General features: G+C 41.2%; 1 protein-coding gene across 3 annotated transcripts in view; it reads left to right on the top strand.

Moving 5' to 3' along the window:
• The window catches only part of LOC148024370 (uncharacterized), a 54,257-nt gene extending 29,631 nt beyond the window's left edge, over nt 1–24,626 (top strand). For all 3 annotated transcript variants that reach the window (XM_087693999.1, XM_087693998.1, XM_087694000.1), the window contains 4 exons: nt 23,439–23,478; nt 23,567–23,739; nt 23,812–23,895; nt 23,983–24,626. In XM_087693999.1, coding sequence (XP_087550125.1) covers nt 23,439–23,478; nt 23,567–23,739; nt 23,812–23,895; nt 23,983–24,009 — 324 coding nt within the window. In that variant the 3' untranslated portion in view covers nt 24,010–24,626. The remainder of the gene's footprint in view (nt 1–23,438; nt 23,479–23,566; nt 23,740–23,811; nt 23,896–23,982) is intronic.
• Nucleotides 24,627–27,177: the final 2,551 nt, after the last annotated feature.

The following is a 27,177-nucleotide window of genomic DNA, read 5'->3' as shown; positions in this document are numbered from 1 at the left end:
ACCCTAAACGCAAAACTCAAAACTCAAACACAAAAACTCAAACACAAACAGAAGAAGGGAGAGAGAGAACACAACTCTAAAGTGTCGGAGTGTGACGTCCACGGAAGACGGATCCCAAGTCTCTAACCACCAGTCGGAGTGTAGGAGTGCTGAATCGTGAATGGCAGCAGGCTGGTCACCAAAACATAGCAGTTTGGAGGTTGGAAGCTGGTAAATGCAGCAGTGTACTACCGATTAGAGGCTGAAAACTGTGCACAATCTGCGGTAAACAGCAGGCTGAAAGTGTCTGAGAGTGTTAGGGCTTGCAATGCTGAAAACGCAAGCTGGTTGACCTTGGAGATGATGGACAGCAGGTTGAACATCAGTTTGGGACAGTTTGGAGAGTTTAGTAGCTGAGACCTGTCGCCTACAGCAATGGACAGACTGAAGATAATGTGGCTGCAATCGATGATGGCTAGAGAGCAAATGGAAGCGGGCTGCAGACTGGAAACTGGGCGACAACAGCAGCAGAGGGTGTGTGGGCCGGTATAACCTACAAACAAGGATAATGGTTGAATGGGGACAGCCTCTCTATTTATAGATGTGAAAGGGTGCCCCAAAAATTAGGGTTTCTACTAAACACTCTCGAACCGCTTTACGTTTTAGGGTTTCCACTAAACTTTCTCGAACCACTCCGCGTTTTAGGGTTTTACTCTAAGAGAGCATTTTTAGTGTGTTTTGGGGCTGTTTAAGAGGCTAATAAAAAAGTAATGCATATTTTAGCTCAACACCCCTTCTCAGGCCCAAAATTGAGTTGAAAGGTTAGGCTAGCCATTGTGATGTTTATGTATCCCAAGGCGTCCCACCCCAAAGCAGCCAAAGCATCGGACAAAGGGTGTACGTTGGCTGCCCAGTGGCCTACCAAGACTACAGAGGCGATGGGTATCTTACCAAGCGAATCCAAGCAGTCACCCCAGAGTGGACAGGGCATCGGACAAAGGGTGCACGTCGGCTGCCTAGTGGCCTACCAAGCCCTACAAAGGTAGATGGAACTACATGGAATTTTTTTCTTTTTTTTTTTTGAATAAGTGAAGTAAATTTGATGGGATGTGGCCGATTGAGTAAAAGTGACCCAGAAGACGGGAGTGGGAGGGTACACCCAACACATCACAAAACAGTACAAGCTAACCCATCCACCCTAGGGTGTCGATGACGAGGAAAAAGAGGTGATGAGGTATCCATGTGATAAAGAAGGATGGTGGTGTGGTAACAACAGCCGCCGGTGGAAACAACTTAGGATCTGCGCAAGTGGTGCTCTGCACAATGAGATGCAAAGTATGCTACATGTTGAAGAATGCTCATGCAACAGATGCCACTTGGACAGTGTCCCTTGTGGGAAAATTGTTCACTTGCCCAAGCGCCCTAGTACAAGGATGATGTAATCATGCAATGCAAAGGGTAAGGTACAATAGGGGGAAGAAGCCGATGTCGAAGACAAAGTGCTGAAGCCTGTAGAATACTAAGAAGGGTAGGAACCCCCTCTCAACCTGGATGTAGATGCCGAAGAAGGAAGAGGAGCCTGATGTCGGTCTTCATATGGTGCCGAGAACCATAAGGAATGAAAGAAGATGAAGTGGATAAAGCACCCCGCTAGAAGAGCAAGGTAGAAGTCACCGCCATGATAGTATCGAGAGAGATGCTGCACGATCCGCCTCGGGAAGGGAAACTGCCATGCTGAAAGAAGAGCAAGCACTCCTAGGATGATGAAACCATGAAAGGAACGGTGCACATCCCCACGTCTCTAGTCTAGGGAGGACCAAAGCAATCTGCAAGTTAGCCCTACATTGAAAGACAAAACCCTGTAAAAGAGATGAGAATTTGCAAACACAGAGGTTAGTGGTGAGATGCTCCGAAGCAAAACAGAACAGAAAGAAAATCTAACTCAAAATAAATGCAATGAATGTGGATGTGTGTGAGTAAATGCAGCAGAAGATAAAAAAATGGAAAAACCAAGGATAATGAATCCTATGGGCCCGACTCTAAGAGTGCAAAAAATGAATGCTAGACTGACTTAGGGTATCCGAAAGGACCTAGAGGCATGCCAATCGAAGAAGGTGGGTACCATCGCGTATGTCCGCCTCCACATGGCGTGCTCTCTGGCAATGTGTGCAAAGTTGGGTTTTCTTAGGGAGTTGCTGCCAGATAGGTCTAGATTCTTTGGTTCCATTTGAGGAAAAGGAGTCACCCTTTGATTGGCTTGCCTTCGTACCTAGCGAGTTCTTGCCACTATGGTTGTCCCTCTCGAAGAAGAGGCAATCAACCCCCTCTGCTTTGAATAAGGCTGTGATGAGGATTTTTTGTGGACTTGATCATACAATATCGTGTAACGCAAGAACTGGCACTTAAACTCGTAGAAGGTTGGCAATCTAGGTTGGGAGATGATGTGTTGAATGAAATTGACGTACTTATCGGGTAACTTATTCAAGAAGAATGTAACCTGATCGTCATGTGACTTTGGAGAGCCAGTAGTGGCGAACTTGGCAAGTAACTGCCTATAGTCAACTAGCTTGACTTTCAGATCATCCCCTTGCTTAATAGAGAACTCTTGAAGCTCAAAGTTGAGATTGATACGCCGAGTACGATCACGAGCCGCATAGCGGTCGAGAAGGTGGCTCCAACGCTCTGACTCAAGCGGGAAGTGTTGCAACTGAGAGTGAAACTCAAGAAGCAATCCTTGCATCAGCTCAACATTGACTGTGGCATTGCGGGCTCTCCATTGAGAGATGTAATCAGGGTGAGCTAGTCGAGGGTCCAGCATAGGCTCTAGACCAATGGCGAGGTCCCAAAGACCCTGAGACTCAAGTACTTGGTACATGAAATTAGACCAAGTGGTGAAATTTGACCCGTTAAAACGTATCTTATCCATGAAGGTATTCTTGGCCGTTGCAACAGGAGTGGTAGTGCTCGGAGATGGACAGTGTGAAAAAGTGTAGTGTAGGTAGGATGGGGGAGTGTAGTGCACTTGGGAATAGGCCCCAGAGTGCCCACTAGGTATGCGTGTAGTGTGCAAGGTGGATCCATAGGTAGGGATGGGAGCCAGGAGGTGGAACGGGAACATAGTGAGTAGATGGGAATCCCTGTGTAGGTGTAACCCAAGGAGAGTGTGAAGACGGACCATAAGTTGAGGATGGAAACCCCAGCGTATGAGTGGTCATGGAAGATGTGAAGCTGGGGATAGTGAGGGGGATGCCCATCACAGTTGTCCCAGGAGTTATGGGTGTCCTCATGTGCTGAAAGGTGAGAGGCACTATGTTAAAGGGTGGCATTCCCCCCAACGACGTATCATGGTGCAAAGAGATAGAGAATGGGGTGGAGAAGGAAAACGTGCTAGGAGCGGAGATGGAAGATCCAACCCCTAGGGTGTGTGATGCAGAGGGTCTTTGAAATGAAGCTTGATGGATGGCCAAACAATAGAGACAAAGTGCCAATACCACAAAAAGGCACTGAAGAGAAGTGTGTATGATATGCTCAAATGAAACAGAAGCTGTAGATGTACCTAAATTTCGTCTGTTTCGTGAGCTCCCTCTATTGAAGTTCACATACCCAAAGCCATCCGGATCTTGTACCTCAAAAGAAGAAACATGCGAGGGTTTTGATTCATGCAACACAAAAGAATTGTACAAACCTGACATCGGACCTGGCTGAGATGATGAAGATGGATTGCCAGACATTCCGAATGCTGTATGTCCTCCATGATCGGAGAGGTGGCTAGCCTCACCAACCGGTCCGGATGTGGTAGCAAAATTGGTAGGAGGGGTGTAAACATCACCATACTTGTTGCGATAGTACTCCTTAAAGTCCTCCTCTGTCATGTTAGTGAAATCTGGTGAAGGTGGAGTGTCGTCCTCCTCACCGAGTCCATAATGCCGTCTTAGGGCCTCCAATGATGGAGAAGCCTGATAAGACATCATAGGAATTGGAAAAGAAGGTGTCTGGGACATTATGATTCGGTTATGAGTTGTATTTTGTGCTTGGAGTGCTCAATAGTGAATGGCAGCAGGCTGGTCGCCAAAACATAGCAGTCTGGAGGCTGGAAACTGGTAAACGCAGCAGTGTATCACCGATCGGAGGCTGGAAACTGTGCACAGTCTGCTGTAAACAGCAAGTTGAAACAGTGTCTGAGAGTGTCAAGGCCTGCAATGCTGAAAATGCAGGCTGGTTGACCCTAGAGATGATGGACAGTAGGCTGAACAGCAGTCTGGGATAGTCTGGAGCAGTTGTTAGCAGCTGAGAGCTATCGCCTATAGCAATGGACAGGCTGAAGATAATGTGGCTGCGGTTGATGATGGTTGGACAGTAGATGGAGGCGGGTTGCAGGCTGGAAATTGGGTGCCAACAGTAGCAGAGGGCGTGTGGGCTGGTGTAACCTGCAAACAAGGACAATGGTTGAATGAGGACAGCCTGTCTATTTATAGATGTGGAAGGGCGCCCCAAAAATTAGGGTTTCCACTAAACTCTCACGAACCGCTCCCCGTTTTAGGGTTTCCACGGAACTCTCTCGAACTGCTCCTCGTTTTAGGGTTTTACTCTAAAAGAGCATTCTAGTGTGTTTTGGGGCTGTTTAAGAGGCTAATCAGCAAGTAATGCATATTTTAGCTCAACAAGAGTATGTATCTAAAGAATTCAATAAGTTTTGTGATGTCAATGGGATTAAACAGGAGCTTACAGCTCCTTACAATCCATCATCTAATGGTGTGTTCGAGCAAATGAATCGTATCTTATGGGAGAAGACTCGGTGCATGCTGTCCACAGCTAATCTCTCGCAATCGTTTTGGGGAGAGTCACTTAAAACCGCGGTGCATATTTGCAACCAATCTCCACATTATGTACTTGAAAGTGATATCTGAAACCGGTCTATGACTCACATAAAGCGGTAGTTTCTTCAATTAACACCTGGTCTTTTCACAAACACACACACACAAATAGAGACCTCACTCCCTCGCTCAACACTAGATTGATCCCAAAGATCGGCGTCCCTCTCGGTATTTCTTTATCAATTAAAAGATGGAAAGTTACAAAAATGAAACGTTCCAAAATACATAACTTGTAAATAGATGGTTTTCATCTTTTCTGAGTAAATCCCAGCTGCATAAGGATAGTACAGTATGACGAGAACAACATCCCTTTTAGGAAAGCATTTTTTGTGACCATAACTCAATGATTCATTTGCAGAATTGCAGTCTGCAGAACTCTGTATGTACTGTTCTTACTGTCCAGCATATCCAAAACAACATCACTTTTAGGAAAGCATTTTTTGTACACATAACTCAATGATTCATGTGCAGAATTGCAGTCTGCAGAACTTTGTATTTACTGTTCTTACTGTCCAACATATCCAAAACAACATCCCTTTTACCTTGGCATCATTCCAGCATTAAAATAGTCCCACAAACAGCACTAAATCGGAGCTGAAAAACCTTGTTTCTATGTGGCATGGTCATCACTTTCTTTAGTTTTTGCATTGGAGAAGCCAACAGCTGCTCTTGAACGTGGACAGTGAGGCTCTTGCCTCAGCAGAAGTGCAAAGAAAACACATAACTATACCTTCGATGGAATCACCCCATCATGCAGAGCATTTCCTCTGAGAATAGAGAGAGAGTTGACCAGAGGGAGCAAGCTCTACCTCCGTACATGAGTCAGAGACGAAGAAGTATTCTCCATTGTTGATGTTCTTGTAGCAATCTGCCCTTAGCTTCTCAAAACTTCATGAAACCGGTCCTATGGCTCAGACAAACCATTAGACCAATTTGTCGCAGGAAGAAATGAAGTCATTGTATCAGAATGATACTTGGGATTTGGTTACATTGCCCAAGGATAGGAAAGCCATTCCTAACAAATGGGTCTATAAAATCAAATGGGTGGATGACAAACCCAAATATAAAGCCATGGACTTGTGGCTAAGGGCTATATACAAAAGGAGGGCATTGATTTTCAAGAAGTGTTTTCCCATGTTGTCAAAATGACCACTCTTCAAGTGTTATTTGCCATTGTAGCATCTATGGATCTCGAACTCGATTAGATGGATGTTAGAACAACATTTTTGCATGGTGATTTGGAAGAAGAGCTGTACATGAAACAACTCGAAGGCTTTGTTATACAAGGAAAGGAGCATTTGGTATGTAAGCTTAAAAGAAGCTTGTATGGTTTGAAACAGGCTCCTAGACAATGGTATAAAAAGTTTGATGCCTTCATGCTCTCACATGGATTTAAAAGGAGTAGTGCAGATCATTGCTTATGTATTAAAAAGGCTAATAATGAAAGCCTTATTATACTTGTGCTTTATGTGGATGATATGCTTATTGCTGGTAAGTATAAAAGCCAGATTAATGCATTGAAAAGACAGTTGAATTCAGCCTTTTCTAAGAAAGATTTGGGTGGAGCTGAACATATTTTGGACATGCGTGTAACACGAGATAGATAGCAACAACTCTTATTTCTCTCACAAGAAAAGTGCATCAGCAAAGTACTTGATCGTTTTTCTATGGTTGATGCTAAGCCTCTTGGTGTACCTTTTCCACTTTATCTTAAGATTAGCAAAGCAGATTGCCCAAAAGATGATAAGGCAGCTAGTTTTATGAAGGGTGCTTCTTATGCTTGCGCTTGTGGATAACTCATATATGCTATGGTTGCTACTAGACCTGATATCGCTTATGTAGTGGGAGTTGTAAGCAAGTTCATGTTAAATCTTGGCAAAGCACATTGGGAAGTAGTGAAATCTATCTTACGGTACCTTAAAGGGCACACAAAGAAAATGTATTTGCTATGGCAAGGGTACGTTAGATCGGCAGGGTAATTGTGATGTAGACATGGCAGGTGACTTGGATACTTGCAAGTCTACTAGCGGGTACATCTTTACCTTGATTGGTGGGGCGGTTTCTTGGTGCTCTAGATTGCAAAAAATAGTAGCCCCTTCTACCACTGAGGCTGAATATATTTCAGCCACTAAAGCTTCAAAAGAAGCAAATTGGCTTGGTCGTTTGGTCAAGGATTTTGGGCTGCCCACCAAAACACCTGTACTTAGATGTGATAGCCAGAGCGTTGTATGCGTGGCTAAGAATGCCATGTTCCATGCACATACCAAACATATTGATGTTCGGTATCATTTTATCAAATAGGTTTTGGATGATGGTCTAGTCACCGTGACTAAGATCAAATCACAAGATAACCCTGCAGATGTTCGCACTAAAAGTCTTGCAAACACTCAACATGAGCATTGTATTAGACTTGTGGGAGGTGGCTAAAGGTTCTCTTCGGACCTTTAAGTGGGAGGTTGTTGGGTGTAAAGGCCCTTTACTCTCTCCCGTGTATATATTACTTCACACACGTGAACTCACCCTAGTGGGTATAACTGTACCATACCCTAAGTATAAATACATTCTTTTATTCTTTGTGTGTACCACATTGGCACACACCTATCTGTCGACTCACTCTCACACTATCTCACTGTTCAGTTCAGTTCAGTTCAATACTATTGAGCACCTCGGACTGATGTGCCCGCCCTCTCTTTCTCTCTCTTTCTCTCTCTCTGTGCTTCCACTTCTACTCTACAGTTTCTCTCTCCTCTATAGCTGGTGCATTTTTCTCACATGTACGTGTAAATGTGTGTATGTATGTATCTATTTATTACCCCCCCACTGCCCCCCGCCCCTCCCCCCCCAAAAACCACCACCCCCACGCACAACCCCTCTTGATTTCTTGAATATCAAATCTCTCCTCTTTGTGCCACATAGGCTCGCAACTTTTCTCCTTGGTTTGGGAGTCACCCAAGAAAACCTTTAAATAATAAATAGTAAAGATGTAAGGCAATAAAGAGATGGTAGGATTCCTCATTAAGGTTAGTAAGCTGTTAAGTTTGTTGCCATGGATGATAGAGATGCAAGTGGAAAATAGTTTAGCCTTGCCTCGGGAGGATGTTATAAGGAAACTCTTTTATTATAGCGAAATAATGTGAAGAAGAGTAGACAAGATATGATAGTTGAAGGTGCTTGAAAGTTGACCTTGGGAGAGAATCTAGTAGTGCTTTCTCCATGTGGAGGCATGTCTGAACTTGAATCTCTAAAAGGGAGGATATTATTTTTGTTTCCTTGCTGGAAAGATACAAAGGAGCAACCACAAACTCTTGGTTGAAACATTCAAGGCTCTAGTTGAGGTAGGTATTTTAGATCTTGCGTATCATAAATAGTAAAGGAAAATGGCCCAGGCTCGTTGCTTGCCATGGCCTATGAATGTTCACATGTGTGGGCAGGTAAATGCAATCCTTTGATGAATGGTTGCTATGAAGAGTGAGTGAATGTAGTTCTATGAAGAATGCTCACAATGAACCACGTCTTTCTTTGAAGCCCCCTTTGAATCTCCCTCTGTTATGGAGAGATGTATTTTTAATGCTTAGCTTTAATATTATTAAGTTGTGATATGTGGAGTGTAAGTTGTTTAAGTCATGGTGACAGCCTAAGTACCCAAAGTATGCAATGGGTGACATTGGCAAATGTTGTATTAAGTTATGCTATACAAGTACTTATGGTGCTTGGTGTTAGTTTGGGGCTAGGAACTTAATTGGGCCTTTCAAATGTTCTATGGTGATTGTAGGATTATGCATTAATTAATTGATTAATGCCAGTCTAAGGCCATTTAATGTTAGGAACAACTTAAAGTTCCAAAGGGTGTAGCACATTAAATGTGGATGGGCACAAGCCGATTAATGGGTAGGGTCAAACGCATAATTAATTATTTTTCAAAATTTAATTATAAAACGTTAGTTAATTAATGTTGAAAATTGCTTACTTGGCAGACTTGCCCACGCAAACTGAGGGAAGGCAGTTTAGGGATAGCTGAGTGTGGAGATGGCCATTCTAGAGGGTGGAGAGTCGTAGAACCAATGTAGGCATCCTCCTTTGGATGGGGAACATGGGTGGTAACAAAATCCCAAAGATCAAAGGTGTCGAGGATACGCTTCACTTAACATGACCAAAAGGGAGTAGCTTGACCCATCAAGTCGATCTTCTTTATGGGCCATGCAAGAAATATGGAGAGGAGGAGGGGGGAAGGGGGCTCTGATCTTCTTGACCTGACAGAGGGAGAATGAGGCTTTGAATGTTGATCTTCACGTCGCTTTTCACGATGGTTTGATTGGTGTGATTGCCTATCATGAGAAGGGAGAAGCTCCTCTTCAAAATCATCAAAAGCATTGGTCCTGTAGTAATCCATTTGTGTAAAGGCATGTACAGAGTCCAAGGATTGAATTGTGCCCAAATTTGTAGGAAAAAGTTTGTGAAATTTAGTGTTTGCTGTAAATTGTGTTAAATCGGGTTATCTACCATCACATATGAGAAGGAAGGCTGGTTACACCCTTTGAAGGAGAGGGAATGTGGAAGCTTGCGAATGACAGCCTTAGGAAATTAGGAGGAGGAATATCTGTCAAGAGTACCAAAGATATGTCGGCGATTGGGGCTGTTGTGAAGGGAGCGAAACATTGTCCTCAAGTAGGCATTAGATGTGGCCCTGTAATGCTGAATAGGAGGGGGATGGGATGTGCAGCTCTTGGGAGTGGATTGTGGAGCTGATGCGGTTGTGGAAACCACTAAATCTGAAAATAGGTAGATGGGGCCCGTGTATAGCTTGTGTGGTGGTCTCTAGGAGTTCTTATTGCCTTGTGAGGTCTCATGGCCTCCAGGTACTTTGCAATAATGTAAAGAAATGCTAGGGTTTGTAGTGGAGACAACGAAGTGTATGACACGACAAACATTAATATTGAACGAACTTAGAAACATAGATAAGGAATGAATGATGAAGAGAATACATTGACCTTGAGCCTTTGTGTCTCTAGGATTGGGGTTGTGGAGAGCAAAGAAGGTGGCGATGTCTGAGTGGCCCAAGATGACTGCATCATCCTGGTCGATCAAGGGTGGTAGCACGTGTTGAAGGAGTGTAGAGGGAGAAAAATGCGGTTGTTTTGGCAATAGGATGTCAAAGGAGATGCGGGATAGATGTGGGCAGCAATGAAGGGATTGAAACATAGTCTATGATGTAGCACAATGCAAAGCTTGTTGGCTGAAAAACACAAAGTCCACATCAGTTGGATGAAGCTGAAGATGGCTGTCAGGTGGCAGTCCACTAGTGCTGCAAAATGCAGGCTAGTGGAGCAAAATACAATCAATAGTGATGATGTTGATGATGGCAAAGCTGATGGCACTCCAAATGGGATGGTGCCGATGGAGATCGTTTGGGTCATAACTTCAAGTGGTTAGTGGTAGTGGCAGCATGTTGGGCGATAGTTGAGGGACCCTCGATGCTAGGTGTTGGTGGTAGTTCATCAGGCTAGGTGCTGGTGGTAGTAGGTTGACTGTCTGTTACAACAGCTGGGCATCTGTCACGAGGACGTGAAAATTTGATGCTTTGCTTATGTTTAATTGACATTTGATTAAAGGATTAATCAAATGTGCAATTAAAAGATGCACATGTGTTGCACATGTGAGGTGCAAGCTACTTTTTTTTATAGTTGAAGGCCCAAGGACCCTGTGAAAAAGATGGGTGTCAAAGGCAAAAGTTGTAACAAGTTATACTTGTTAGGTTCTTAGGTGAACTATGGTATTAGTTTGCCCCTAGGACCACTATTGGCCATTAAGTGTCAGTGGTGACACTAGGGCCTAGGCATTAATTAATGGATTAATGCATATCCAAGGGTCAATTAATGCATGGGACCACTTTGGGTTGCAAATGGCCTAGCCAATTAATTTTTGGATGGGCAAGGTCAATTTTTTGGGCATGGATTAAGTGCTGAATTAATTTTCAGAATTAATTAATTCTGAAAATTAATTAAATGATTGGAAATTGCTGAAAATGGATTAAGAAAGCTGCCACTTGGCAAAACTTTCCCATGCAAGCGGGGGAAAGGCTAAATAGGGCTGAAGGAAGAGGGAAATCTCGTTTTTTCATTTTGGAGCTGTTCGGAAGATGTGTTAGACTGTTGCTACCAGCTTTTGGGGCCATTTCCCAGCCATTGGAGACCATTTTGGTGATGGAGATTGCATATTCTTGACCTTGAGAAGTTGCCAATTGCTGCTGATGCACTTTCTCCTGAAGATCACAGTCTCTGATGCTCCTATTGTTGTTGGTGCATCCGTTTGGGGCTGGTACAGTAGGGCAGCAGTTGATTTTGATCAGTTCTTCATGACAAATCTCAAAATTTTCTCTCTCTACAGCATTCTCTCATCTCCTTCAGCCTATGCTCAGTCATTCTCAGCAATTCTTAGCCCTTTGGAGGAGATCTCAGCCATTTTTGGTGGGCTGATCTGTAATTTCTGCAGTAAACCCTAATTTACAGCAGAAATTAGTGTTTAGCAGCCACCTTGGAATCCGTGCCAGAGATAGAAGGCTCAAGGGACTGAAATCAACAGCTGATAATTGAAGATTATCAAGGGATTTCAGGAGCCAGCCCATCCTGAATTGATTTGGGGCAGCATTTGGCTAGCTAAGGGTCAAATTGGAGAAGAAGTCTTGGGTGAATCAAGGGGCAAATGACCCAAAAGGCTTGCTGGTCATTTATGACAGCAAGAGCAATTGGTTAGCAGGAGGAGATTGAAGAATCTCAAATTGTACTCGTTTCAATTGAATGAAAGCTAAAGAAATACCGCAAGGGGCGCCGGTTTTGGGGCCAACAGGGAGTCATTGTCCAAGAATGTTATGGTAAAGTGTGTATTTCATTTTATGTGCATTTATTTATTGTTGTAATTAACTCTTAAATCAGGTTATCACCACCCATTCCAAGAAGGAAGGTTGGTTTCATCATTACTCCAAAATGCAAGTGATGGGAGTTTGTTGGAGTGGGAAGAAGTTACAAGAGAGAAGGGACATGGGATGCCCACAATATGCCCTTTTGTAGGGTGGGCATTTGTCCTACTGTGTGCAATTAAATATTTTTAATATAAATACAGCCTTTTGCGGCTGTTTTTAAGGAGCAAATCAGGCATTAATGCATGGCGATAAAGTGTAATGCTAGCCTTGATTTTGGTAGCTGAACAAGTGGAGTGGGACTGCAATAATGCAAGCTTGAAATGCAATAGTATGACTATTCGATGGAGCATTGCATTCGGGTGAAATGATCGACCGATGCAAAGCTAAGCTATTATGAAGTGCAAAAGTTGGATTAACTGTGAATGTGCGATGGTGCAGAATGCTCTGATCTATGTGGTAGCATACAATTGGAATAGTAGGAGCCTAACAACTCACCTAGAAACTCAGGGCACACTCTTGTGGCTGACTAAATGCAAATGCAATCACAAATAACTAAGCAGTCGTACAATGACTCAGTGTGCGGCTAGCAAAAGATAAGTCTGTTAAGAGACTCATTTGTTTTACTTTCGTACCATGCTTAAGGGATTCTAGATGTGTGGGACCTTGGCAATCCTTTTGTGTAGTGTAGCCAAGGGTTTTGAAAGTGAGAGCTTTCATGCGGGTTTCATATGCAAAAAATTGTTTTGTAGACTTCAGAAACAAGAAACAAGCCTATACAAAATATTATAACTATGTTACTTAGGCAACTCATGAACTGGGAATATTTTTTGAAAAAAAAATAGTCTTTAACTCATAGATGAGAGCTTAGAAATTTTAGAACTTGAATTAAGAAATATGACTAAGGTTCATGAATTGTAAGTATCATAATAATCAATCATAACTAATTTATCCATCTCATGAGGCCACCCATTACCATGCTTTTTCGGTTACATTCAAATTACAAAGTAATGATATTTAAATGGCAACGCCAGCATATTTTTTGGAAAAATATGAAATTATACATGCTACTCTTTTTTTTGTGTGTGTGTGCGTGTGTGTGGGGTGGTGAAAGTGTGAAAGAAAGAGTTCTGTTTGTGCAATAACTCTGGGCACCATTTATATTAGTAGGCATGATTGGTTGGTAATTTTCAGCATGTGTTGGACATATGGAATGGTTGAGCAACAATTTGCAATGTTGTGTTAACTATGATGCCTTGTGAAAATTTCAATCTAGTATTTTGCTTTTGATGCATTTAGCAGTGCAATCAAGGACAATTGCGAGAATTTTAAGGGGGACGGTTGTTATGAGGATATGTATTTTTGAAACCTCACCTAGCATGTGGATTAATTTTTAATCACATGGTTGAGTAAATGTTGCACATGAGGTGTAACTAGGGTTAGAGTAAATTTACGAGCTCGAGATCCGAGGAAATCATGGGATGTCAAAGGCAAAAGGTTCTATAAGTTATGCTGCGCATATACTCGGTGGTATTTGGTGCCAGTTGTTGGCCTAGGTCATTCATTTGGCCATAACTGTCAGTTGGTAATACTAGAGAAGTGGCGTTTAATGGTACCTAACGCCAATCTAATGGTCAAAGATGGTCCAAAGACACTCAGGTATAGAAGTTGCTTGGCCAATTTAGTTATTGGCCAGTTATATTATTTTCAGGGCACCAAAATAATTATTAGATTAATTTTAAGTATTTAAAGATTGAAAGTTATTATTTAATTATGGATAATACTAGAAAAACCATTTGGGAAGTCTGCTACTTGTAAAAAATGCCCATGTAAGATTGAAAAACGTCTTTAGAGGTTGGAGAGGCATTTTAGTGTATTCAACCTGCAAGAGACAGGCAGGAGATGCTGCTGGTCTAATTTGCAGCCATCGAAGGACTGAGATAGACAGGGACAGGAGAAGACCAATCAACAGCATGTGATAGTATCTATAGGTTGTTGAGACAGAGAAGCAGTAATAAATGACAGATTTTATTCAGTTCTTCGTGAAGTCTGAATTTTCTCTCTCAGCATTTTCTCTCATACCCCAGCCCTGCTCCGAAGTAGCATTGAGATCACTGGAGGTTGAGAAATTTCAGATTTCTTTGCTATAAACCCTAATCTGCAGCAAAAATTAGGGTTTTGTAGCAGCCTCGAGAAACGTACGTGAAATTAAAAGCTCCAAGTCTTAGGTTCAACAAATCAAAGCGGGTGAAGGCCAATTGAGTGTCTGAATCAAAGGGCAAATCAGATTGAAGACTTGCTTGTTGTTTTGGATAGTAAGGGGAGTTGGAATACCGAAAGGGATAGGGAGAATCACATTGTATATCAACTTTTTATTCAATTAAGTTAAGTAAATATTGAAAGGGGTGTCAGTTTTGGGATCAATAGGGTGTCTGTTGTCCAAGATTGTAAGTTAATTTGCATTTCTCAATTTTGTAATAAATGTTATTGCTGTGACGAAATTGTAATTAGGGAATTACCACCCATCCACGGAAGGAAGGTTGGTTACACTCCTAGCCTTGGGGGCACTTTTTCTGCTTGGTGGATTGTTTCTGGTTCTTCTCATGGGAAGGTCACTTTGTTAGGCATCAGATTAATTGTAAGAAGCTGGGAATAAGGACTTAGTGTAAAATAATATTGATAATATGCCATGTCACACTGACATTGGTATAAAAGGAGAGGAGATGTAATTTCTCATATCTTTTTGACACATTAATACAATTACTGTCCTTCTCTCCCATCTTGCTCACAACTTCCATGGTTTCTCTCTCTTTCTTGTTTTTCTCTCTCCAAATCTATTATTTCTCTCTCCTCGTCACTCTTTTTTCTCTCTTCTGCAGTTTTCTCTCCCCTCTTTCTCTCTCCCTAGTTCACTCTCTGACAAGTGGTATTAGAGCATTGGTCTTTGATCAAATTTTCCTTTTATTTTTTAGTTCTATTTTTCTCCATCAAAATCAATTTCAGACAAGTATTGTACAAGACAGTGACTAGTGGAGTGCTGCGGATCATCTACAGCTAGTAAGAGACTACATTTGGAGATCTCTAAGGTCAGATATGGCGGAGGATGGCTAAAGTGGTAGCTTGTCATCAAATTTCATGCAAAATTGGAGGTAACTAGGGTAAAGGAGAGTTAACCGGGCTTGGTTTGGGGGTAAACTGTGGTTACTTTTCAAAAGAGGTCTTCCTTTCCTCTTTCTTCAAGCTTTGGTCAAGCTTTGGTCAAGCTTTCATGGAGTTTGCAGCAGAGATCTTCTCCTAGCCTTCAGCCCTTGAGGTTTCACATGCATTTCATGCTAAAATCTTCTTCTAATCTTCATTCTCAGCAAGTAGATTACCAATTTGTACCAGCATTGAGCTGTGGACTGCAGAGAACAGCCCCGAAAATTACGATGTAAATTTCGGGCTGATTCCAGGCCTTGATTCTCCTCCTGCTGATCATACTGTAGTTGGTGGCTTTGTCATTGATCATTTGCATGCTGAAGCTTCCACAAATTCATAGCAAAAGTGGCATTCTCCTCTTTCTCTATTTCTGAGAAACCCTAGCTATGGCAGCCATGAAAGCTTCAGCCCAAGCTTTCATTTCTCAACAATTTCTTGAAGATTCTTCATCTTTTCAGCCCGTGGGATCATTTCATTAAGGATTCTTCAACAAATTGCAAGGATTAAGCATGAATGGTCAAAGATTGAAGCTCAAGAACTTCCATGGAGCCAAAATTTTGGGGGAAACGGGTTTAATGCTTCAATCTCAAGCATCTGAAGCTTCAAGATTGTTCTTAAGCATTAAATACACAAGTCTTGACGATTATTTTGGCAACATTGGACCACCGGAGGCTTTATCAAGCATATGAAGATTGATCAAGTCATCATTAACCATGTCAAAGGTACTTTTCTTTAATTCTTAATCTCTCTCATTAATCCATTTGCTGAGCTTAATCCATTTGATTGAGAGATTAAAAAATTGAATAATATCCATCAAATTTCCGCCAACCCTTGCTTGAATCAATCCATTCATGTAATGCAATGTTTGCTCTATGCATATTAGTTCTAATCAATGAATTAGAGGCTTCAATCTGAAATTTTCAGCATAACACTTGAATCCAATTGATTGAATCTATTGATTGATGAATTTGCTCACTCTAATCCATTGATTGGCTAAATTATTTTACCCAAGTTGAAATATTGTAAAAGGGTAAGTACTAGCAATCAGTGAGTCACTGAATTGCATTGGTAAGACCTTTATCCTATCCAGTTTTGCAAAATTTTATCAATTGCATCTCATGAAAGGGGCTGAATGAATATTTCAGAAATGCATTTCATGCTGATTGATTAGATTAGCAAGCTACTGCCATGTTGATATACCCATCGAGGAAAAAGGTGGATGCCGGGGGAGATAGTGGGACAAAAGAGAGGTGACCCTCCCTCACTATCAAAGATCTCGAAGAGGTGCAACCAACCGACTGGGGGGGAACTTTGCCCACCTCCCGGTGATTCGGAGCCCATGTAGGGAGCCTGTCATGCCGTTTTATCCCTCAGACAGCTACAATGAGTGGAGAATTGAAGATTAAAGACTTTCCAAAGGCTCAAGTATCTTCAAGATTAAAACAGGGTAAAACAAGGATTTTACAGGGCACTACAGGGCATTTACAGGTTGTTACAGGTACACCCTTCATTACTGAAGTACAGGTGCAGATACTATAAGGTACCCACAGGTCCTATTCAGCCTCTACAGGGTTTGGTAACCATTTGGGGCTACTATCTTGCCTTACAGGGATGGCACTTACAGGTTAAAATAGGGTGTAGGCCTGGACAGTTCAGATTGAGAAATCGAGTTGCAAAATTTTCTGTCGTAAATCTGTTATAGCGTGCTATAGCTCATCTCGAAGAGGGCATTTTTGGCTTCGATTTGAACTTAAAAGTTTTGAAATCGGAGTTTCCTAGCAAAAGTTATAGCCATTTTTGTGACAGGGGGTACTGTAAGACTGCACTATTATGGCAGGGTATAAGGGTAAAAATAAGGTCCAGGAAGATTATGCTCAGCAAATCAGAGATTCCATGTTAGTTAATGCACCTCAAGAGGGCCTTGAAGAGCCTCAACAACAAGGGGAAGTTAGTATACTCAATAATACCTTGTGCGTACATGAACAAAGACATAGGGAATGTCATGAGGCCATATTATCAAGAATGGAGCAAATGATTTTGTCTACTAATCAAATGAAGTCTTCCATTGAGAAGTTAGTAGATTCAACAACTCAAACAAAGGCTTCTATTGATAAGTTGGTGGAATCTAATGCTTAAATTATGGCACAATTCTCCCAATGGATGCAAATGCAAATGGGATCTAAAGAAGCTAAGGAGAAAGCTTATTCAAGCAGTGAGCCTTCAGTTCCACTTCAGCCATCTAACCAAAATGGCATGGTCATGGGATTATTGGAAGAAGAGGCATCCCAAATAGCCAATATGAAGTAGGTGAGGCTTCACAAAGGCATGATGACTATTTGGCGGAGCTAACTCTCAAGCTTTTGGACTGAATACTGAGGTTCTTAGGGGTCCTCTACCAACATGAAGATTGTATAGCGGTTCTTAGCCACCTATTGGGAGATTTCCACCTCAATTTGGGGGTTCCATGCATGGTAATCATGATCAGTCTATTTTGGGACAGCAATCATTTCATGAAAGAGAGCTAAAGGACAAGATTGTTCTAGCCAAATTTAATGGTCAGTCATCTTCACCATCTGATTTAGAGGAGTGGACCTCTAAGATGGAATCCTACTTTGACATATTCCCTAAAACTGATGACATGAAGATTCATTTTGCTTCCTTGCATTTGGAGGGATTTGCCCATACTTGGTGGAGGTATATAAAAAAAGAAAACATACTTGTAGAGAATTGGGAAGCTTTCAAGGCACTTATGGCTGAAGTATTTGTCTCCCCTCTTGAAAAAGAGAAATCGGCACAGAGATGGTATGGTTTGGAACAAAGAGGCCTAAGTGTAAGAGAGTACACTAACCAATTTCTCAACCTAACCATGCATGTAGAAAGCATTAGTGATGAGGCTAAGCTCCACAAGTATATGTATGGTTTAGAGCCATTTTTATCAGCTGATGTCATGGCACAAAACCCTACTTTTCTCTTTAAGGCTATTGAGCTTGCGGAGCGCTATGGAAGAAAATATAGAAGATAATCTTCATTTTAGCCTGGTTTTGGACAGCCAAGGATTGTTTTTAAACAGGGGCAAGTTGGTAACACTTATGGCAGCAATCATGTGCCAAATGGGAGTTTAGGGGTACCAACTTATCCACCATTCAATGCTTCTAGACCTCAAAGTAATTTCAGGACAGCAAACAGTCCTAGAGCAATCATGTGCCAAATGGGAGTTTAGGGGTACCAACTTATCCACCATTCAATGCTTCTAGACCTCAAAGTAATTTCAAACAGTCCTAGAGTTGACTTCAATCAAAGGGACAGCAAGCCTAAATCCATTGCAACCAACATGAATCCTAAGTCTATTCCTATGGATCTTTACAAAGAAAGAAATGAGAAAGGCTTATGTTTCAAGTGCGGGGAAAAGTATACACCTGATCATGCCTCAAAGTGTGTATACAAAAATGTCAAACCCAAGCTTTAGAGTATGTTAGTCTTTAAGGATTTTGAAGATGAGATGGACGAAGCTAATGCAATTGCACTTAATGCTGAAAATGAAGATCTTAAGGATGAAGTTAGGCAAGAGTATTTCTATGATCCAGCTGACTCTTTTCCTTTTGATCTAATTTGGAGCCCAATTCAAAGACAATCAATAAGCCACCTTACAGATTATCAAAGTGTGAACAAGAGGAAGTAGCCAAGCAAATCAAGGAACTTCTTGAGATGGGATTCATTGAACCAAGTTCTTTACCTTATGCATCTCCAGTTCTGTTAGTAAAAAAGAAAGATGGATATTTTAGAATGTGTATTGACTACAGGGATCTTAATAAGATCACAGTGAAGAACAGGTATCCGATACCTAGAATTGATGATTTGCTTGATGAGCTCAAGGGGGCTCGAATCTTTACAAAGATTGATTTGAGGTCAGGGTATCATTAGATTCGCTTGCGAGAGGGTGATGAAATCAAGGCTGCTTTTTGGACTGATCGGGGGCTCTATCATTTCTTAGTGATGCCATTTCGGCTTACAAATGCTCAAACTACTTTCCAGAGCTTGATGAATAAGATTTTACAGCCTTTTTTCTTTCAGTTTGTCTTGGTGTTCTTTGATGACATTCTGATCTACAGTATGACTTTATAGGATCACTTGACACATATCAGGAGGGTTTTTGATGTATTGAGACATCATAGGCTTTTTGCTAGGGAGAAGTGTTTTTTCATGCAGACTGAAGTGGAATACTTGGGACATATTGTCAGTGGAAAAGGAATACAGGCTGATCTCAAGAAGGTGCAATGTATAAAAGATTGGCCAATACGCACTACTACTACTTCTCTTAGAGGATTCCTTGATTCATCTTCATTCTATCGTTGATTCATCAAGCATTATGCGGCTATTGCAGCTCTTTTGACTGATAGGTTAGAGGAAGCATTCTTTTGGGATGCTCTTGCAGATAATAGCTTCAACCAGTTAAAGGGACTCCTTACCTTTGCTCCTATCTTAGTATGCCCGGACTTCTCCAAAGAATTTACTATACAGTGTGATTCTAGTGGCCGTGGCATTGGGGTTGTTTTGTTACAGGAGCATGGAGTGATTGCCTTTGAGAGCCGTAAGCTTACAGATAACGAAATTGCCATGAATGTTTATGACCAGGAGATGTTGGCTATCTTGCATGCAATTAAGAAGTGGCACCATTACTTGTATGGCAGCGGATTCAGAGTACACAGTGATCATAGGGTTTTTAAGTATTTCCTTACTCGGTCCAATCTTACTCCTAAGCAACGTCAGTGGGTAGCTACACTATAAAATTATGATTTTGACATCACTCATACAAGGAGCAAAGACAATATAGTGGCTGATTCTCTTTCTCGTATGTGGGCTTGCAAAGTTTTAGCTATGATTGAATTGCATAGTGATTGGATTGAAGAATTACAAGAGGCTTATATTTTGGATGAAGAATTCAGCCATATTTTTCAGAAATTAGAGCAAGGTCTTATGGAAGAAAACTCGCATTATCAGTTCAAAAATGGCCTTATTTGGTTGAAAGGCAAGATTGTTATTCCTTCTACCTCTTCTTTTACACGAAAAATTATGGAGGAACTACATTCTTCGCCTTTAGCTGGACATTTAGGAGTTTTCAAGACCTATGACAGGATCAACAAAAGTTTCTATTAGAAAGGACTATGGAAAGATGTCAAGGACTTTGTCCCGAAGTGTATGCCTTGTCAACAGAATAAGGACAGTACCCATAAGCCAGGAGGTTTGTTACAACCATTACCTATTTCTACAGGTAAATGGACTCATATTACTATGGATTTCATTATTGGCTTGCCTACTACCAAGAAGGGATGGAATAGTATATATGTGGTGGTAGATAGACTTACCAAGGCAGTCCATTTTATTCCAACCAAGATTCAGTTTACTGCCTCTCAAGTGGCCAGTCAGTTTATGGAGTAGATTTTTAGACTACATGGATTACCGCAGGTGATTGTTCATGATAGAGACTCGAAGTTTATGAGTAACTTTTGGCAGGCGGTATTTATATCTATGGACACTAAATTGGCTCCATCTACGGCCTATTATCCACAAATTGATGGACAGACAGAAAGAGTCAATAAATGGTTGGAGACTTATCTTTGCCATTTTTGCTATGATGTCCAAACTTCATGGGATTCTTGGTTACACTTGGCTGAGTTTGCTTATAACAATTCTACCCACGCTAGTATTGGAGTTTCACCCTTCGAGGCTTTGTATGGTTACAAGGTGTCCTTGTTCACAGCCATCTTTAATGAAAGGATTAATTCTCATGGGAATGAAGAGTTAGAGAGAATGCAGACTCTTCTTCAGCAATGGAAGATGAATCTTAGGAAAGCTCAAGACCAAATGAAGATGTATGCTGATGAGAAGAGGCGGTCTTTAGAGTTCCAAGAAGAAGAGTTGGTCTTACTGAAGGTGCCCAAGTCCAGGTACTCTACATTAAAAGATGGATCTAGTAATAAGCTTGCCCACAGGTTTTATGGCCCTTACTGGATCCTTAAGCGAATTGGAGACTTGGCATACAGATTAAAGCTTCCCTCTTCCACAAAGATTCACAATGTTTTCCATGTTAGTCAGCTCAAGCCTTTTTATGGTGATCCAGTGGATATAGTTGATGAGCTGCCACCTATTGCTGAAGGTCTTATTCAGTACATCCCGGAGGCTGTTATAGGTCAGCGTGAGAAGCAGTTTCGATCTCGTTCTATCGTGGAATATTTGATTAAATGGAGAGGTTTACCACCTGAGGAAGCTTCTTGGAGGCCTAATTCTATATTGGACAAGTTTTCTTTTTTAAGGGATACATTGGTGGCTGAAGCCTATTGATTATGGAGCTAGTGATGATGCAGATAGGATGAGGACAGCACTCGGTTTTAGAATAGTTTTTATTGTGCCTAATTTTCAGAATTAAGCTATCTACATGGGCTTAAATTACTCTTCAAGAGCTCTGTTTTGATATATGGCACGCCTCATTTGGACACTTCTACTAGAAGTTATGGCAGATTTGGTCTAGCAGGGTCTGTTTACACAGCAAGCTGTCTACTTCATTTTGAGATTATCTGTTGAAGATTTTATGGCTCCATATACTTTTGAAGTATTTTAGATCATGTATATAGCTGAGGCCTACTCTTGTTCTTCAATTTTAGTCCATATGGTTGGTCATACTTCATTCATTCTCCCATTTGCCAAGCTATAAAAAACAGAGTAGTACTCTGTTCTATCCATCCTTTTCTAGTCTTTCAGGTTTGTTTTTTAGGACAAAAACTTTTGGGAAGGGATGGATTGTAAGAAGTTGGGAATAATGACTTAGTGTAAAATAATATTGATATTATGCCATGTCACGCTGACATTGGTATAAAAGGAGAGGACATGTAATTTTTCATATCTTTTTGACACATTAATACAATTAATGTCCTTCTCTCCCATCTTGCTCACAGCTTCTATGGCTTTTCTCTCTTTCTTGTCTTTCTCTCTCCAAATCTAGTCTTTCTCTCTCCTCGTCACTCTTCTTTCTCTCTCTTCTGCAGTCCTCTCTCTCCTCTTTCTCTCCCCCTAGTTCACTCTCTGACATTAATCAGCCAGTTTTAGAGCTTTTTCAACTGTCGGAACTTTTGATCTGCTGGTTGGTCATGCTAGGCTGCAGGTCAGCTGGTTGTTGACCACTTGGCGATATGTAGCCTCAGTACACTGATTCTCCTTCATTACCATTGGATCTGCCCTCCTGCCCTGCTGTTGCAGTCATCATTCCAGCCCTGTCAGACACACAGCTCTCTCTCTCTCTCTCTCTCTCTCTCTCTCTGTTTGCTCCCCCTTCCCTTTCAGTCTGGTGCCCTCATTGACATGGTATGAACTACATGTTCAGGGGCTGTGTATTCAGAATTTTCTCTGTTTGTCTCAGTCAGACTTCTGTTTAGTTCATTCTTGTCTTCGTTTGTCTTCTCTGTGTGTGTTCTTTCCTTGCTTCTGTTCTGTGCACTCACAATTAGAATTTATGTAATATAGTGGAGATTTGAATGTATTTGAAGATTCATATAAACACACACACACACACGTGCGTGTGCGCGTATACATACATGTGCATGTCTGTGTAGGTGTAGGTTTAGGGCTGTAGGCCTAGCCCGCGTCTTCTATTGCACCTGTAGTTGTTGCAGCCAACTGCCAAAGGACCCCTCTCTGTTGCCCATTGTTTCATACCATTGGCCCTGCATTTTTGGTGTAGGTCTAGCTCCTGCAGCCCCTGCATCCATCCTCTGTTGCACCTGTAGTTGTTGCAGCCAACTGCCAAATGACCTTTGTTTGTTGCCCATTGTTTCCTACTGCTTGACCTTGACAGTAATGGTCTTGTGTTTTGATACAAGCTGATCTCAGGAACAATTGTGTTTCTAGAGCTGCCTTATTATTCTCTGTTGCACCCCTAGTGGCTGCAGCCAATCACCATTGCCCATTGTTTCCTACCGTTTGCTTTTTCAAAAGTGCTGAAAGCTTGTCATCAACACGGTTTTGGATAAAAAATTTAAAGGCTTGTCACAGCTTCACTACTTCCATGACTACCATGAAACCCATAATGACATCATATTTGAGGGTCCTCCCTCTTGTCTTGCATTCTTGTCAAACATGCTGATGTATAAATTGAGTTCAATGGTTGGAGATAGTTTTAGTTTTGTTCTGAATGTGTTTCTCTGTGGTGTACTCATGCAGCTATGTATGTGTTATTATATGTCAGTGTTTCAAAAGTATTGACTTGGTTGGCATGTGGTATAGTATGAAGCAAAATATATCTATCGATGAATCAGCATATGATGTACTGTTGTGAAAGTGCTGGTATCTGTCATCCTGAGTGCAGATTTGTTTCTTGCTGTTGCTCAGTGCAGAAGGATAATAGATTTTATTTACCCCTTACCCCGTCTTGTTTGATTCCTAGTGCTTTGCATTTTGTTTACTTGCGGCTTTTATTCTTGAAGGGTGTTGCGGAGGAAGATTATAATGATCCTGGTGAAGAAGGTATCGATTACATGCCGTTCAGTTCGGTTGGCTTATAAGCATACTGGTATTTTATGTATGTGATGATTTTTTCAACTCCTGGCCTTAGAATCACAAGTCGGAAATGATACGGATCTGAATGCTTCCAAAGTTGAGGAGGCTGAATCTGATGGGTCAGAGCCTCCGTTGAATGAAGATGATGATGATGATGATTTAGATGGTTTTGGTGAGGGAGGTGAAGAATCAAAAACTGACGACTTGGTTGTTGCTCAATTTGAAAAGGTTTGTTGCTCAAAATTGAAGATTATACGATGTAACTCTTTTCAGTTCATGTTCTCATCTAAGATCTTGCAGGTGACCAAAGTAAAAGGTAAGTGGAAATGCATTCTAAAAGACGGAGTAATGCATTTGAACAACAAAGATTATCTCTTCTCCAAGGTACTCGTTTCTTTGGAATTTGAAAATTTACAATTTTTGTATTTTCTGTTAAGATTGGAAGTGACATCTTTTTCTGGAATGTGACAGGCAAACGGAGAATTTGATTTTTTTTGATTCTACTCTGGCCTGGGCAAAGGGCCATCACAGAACAGGGGTACCAGATACTAGAAAGCTGTTATGGCTGTATGCTGGAAAAATGGATGGATCAAATCAGAGCATTGAGGAGCAATTGTAAGCAAGGTGATAAAAGCTTACAACCAACCAAGGTTACAATTACATGGACTTTTCTTGGGACTCACGGAAGAGGCGTGCACAAGTCTTTCTAGTGTATGTTGCATTAACACAGGAGCGACACTTTGGGGAGATTAGGAATTTGAGCTTGACACATTGGGGAGGTTAGGAATTTAACCCTCCCTCTCTCCGCAATCGGTTCCATTATCTTGCTGTGTCATGGGTTATCTGCCCTTGGCTTCTAGGAACAACATTAATCTCTACAGTTTGTTTCATGTATAGATGTATAAATACATGAGTGAAATCAGCTATCAGCTTCATGCCTTGATGATCATGCTTTGATCATGTGTTTATCATTGCATGGTCGTGCCCTAAGCTCACCCTGATTTGTCTCAAGGGACCTTTTCAAGGAGTTGGCTTGTCGTGGTTGTCTAGTTGACAGTCAGTGTTAGTAAATGGAGTAACTAACTGAATTGCAGAAGATATTCTCTTTTATTACTTTTCCTGCGATAGGTAAATATGTGTTTGCTTAAACATATCTTTGGAAGAGTGCCAGTGCTTGAATTGATAACGGTCGATATATAGATCTTGGAAAGGGGCTAATGATTGAACTGAGAAACAACATTTGAAGCTTCAATTGTGTTTTAATTTGAGAAATAAGTGAAATGCATTGCACAGACTGAGTTGAACGTTTGGTGTCATGTTTGAAATCACAAACTCAAAAGTAGGTGCCTTGCCAAACTGGTTTGTTTGTCTATTGCAAAGCTTTGCACATGTATTTCCTTAGTTTGAGTTAAAATGTATACTAAAATCATTGCAATTTTTTTTAAATGGGATTCTGTGTTTATAGGTGTGTCTGTGTGTGTGTAAGTGTGTTTTGCATGGACATTGCTTGTACCGCATTAGAGTGACCTCACTTGGGGTTTTCTTCTCCCCTGCAAACTTATAATGCTTGCCATCTTTCGAGACTGTAGGAAACTACATTCCACGATAGTTCTAGGGACTTGGGAAGACCATTACTTAACCTTTTCTCTTAGGAAACTACATTCCACGATAGTTCTAGGGACTTGGGAAGACCATTACTTAACGTTTTCTCTTAGGAAACTACATTCCATATAGTTCTAAAGACTTGGGAAGACCACAACTCATCAACCTTTTCTCTTGGAACATAACCACTGTGCCATCCTGTTTGAACCAAGCACTAACCAAAATAGGCCTTATTTGATTGGTGATCTCCTCCTCCTCGAAACAAAGGCAAGTTCAAAAAGGATTTTCTTCCAAAGCAATTTGCATGTTACTTACATTAGCTTGCAATGCAATTTTCCACTCTTATGTGATGCCTTTGATAAACGTATTGGATCTCATAAGTAAGAGTGCATGGGACAATGCGATTTCTCATAGAAGAGGATTCTCGCCATAAAAATTGCCCATTGAGTTTCTTGCTTCAAAAATCCTCTAAGTAGTTCCATCCTTCCTTTTAACCACCTTGTTTTGACCCTTTTCTCATACATTCTATTGCAATATGTGAGCCATGTTTCTCTTGAGAATTTGACCCATAAGAACTTACCTATTATAGAGTCCCAAGCCTTTTTGTAGCTCCTTAGTGCACGCCAATAATGAGATGTAAAAGCTAATTGCCAAGGATAGGAAAATGTTGTGGGCGAAGAGGTGCTAATCTTTGTTCTCACCTTCTCAAGTATCCACTTGGCTTTGCTTTGCATCATAAGCTCCAACACTAGTGGGAATTCAAGGTACCTAAATAGGTGACCCCTTAGCAAGTCTTTTCCCTTCTAGCCCTTCTAGCCCAATGCAACTAATTCCTCCTATGTTTCACTATCAGTGAAGACTCTTTCAAGTTGATCTTAAATTTGGAAGCTTTTTCATACAATCCTAGGATGGCCATTGCCTTTTCAAGATTCTTCTTTTGAGTCTCCAAGGCCATAAGCAAGCCATTAGTGAATCCTTGCTCAATTAGGTGGTATTTTCTATATCTAATTGTAGTAATTTCTTTTGTGTGAGCAATGCTTTTCCAATAAGGAAAACAGGGTGCGTTCTTATAGCAAAAAGCATTGGGCTTAGAGGGCACCCTTTCCCCATACCCCTCTTTACGTGAACGGTTCAAGTAATGCCCCATCTAGGTTTTTCCTTGATGCTTAGCATTATCATGTGTTGGCTTGATGATTTCATCAATATTGGCTTCAACTATAAACCCCAAGGTTTGATGTATTCCCATCATGTGAAGTGTACCCATATTTTCAAAGGTGGAATTTCGAGTGATTGCAAACAACATTCTATATTTTCAATGAAATATATGTATACATAGATGATCATAGAAAGACATTGAACTTATGATATACCATTTCTTGAGAGCTTGTGTCAAACCATATAAGCTCTTATGTAGCTTACATGCCAACTATTTCTTGTCTTTCACAACAAACCATTCATGCTACTACATATAAATGTCCTCATATAAGTCTCCATGCAAGAAAGCTATCTTTATATCCATCTGAATATGCTCCATGTCTTCCTTAGCAACCAATGCAATGGGAATCTTGACAAACATAAATTCATATTATTCCCAAGTGCATAGCAAGAAGCATACATCCATTGCTAACGGCTCGTCTAGGAGGCCTAAATCCAACTATTCATAGCTTTTAGTAAACATGGTGAAGGTGGCGTCCAAGCGTCTTTAATGTAGGTGATTAGGTTGTCCCCCATATTTGTGGCTAGGTCCAAGGCCAAAGTAAGGATAGATCTCTGCTTGTAGGAGGGCTTAAGGCCTCTGAGGGTAGGTTGGGGATTGACTAGACTAGATAATTTAGCAACTGATGCCTACTTCATGGACTAGTTAGTAGGGTGTTTGTCAACCACTTGTGCAATGGGTTGGTCTTGCAGCTCAATTGGTGCTCTGCTTTCTACTCATGGAATAGTTGGGACACTAGAAGTATTAGGTTGAGTCGGTTTTGGTATAGAGGGTTGGGCTTTGGTAAATAAACCTGTTGTGGTCCTATGGGTTTGGTACCTTTCAAGCCAATTGGTTTCTCATTCCTA

The sequence above is a fragment of the Lygodium microphyllum genome, chromosome 15 (genome assembly GCF_053477565.2).
Source record: "Lygodium microphyllum isolate KBCC chromosome 15, Lygodium_microphyllum_v1.1.10, whole genome shotgun sequence".
NCBI lineage: Eukaryota > Viridiplantae > Streptophyta > Polypodiopsida > Schizaeales > Lygodiaceae > Lygodium > Lygodium microphyllum.
Note: the sequence above shows the minus strand (reverse complement) of the source record. Positions and strands in the feature narration are given on the sequence as shown.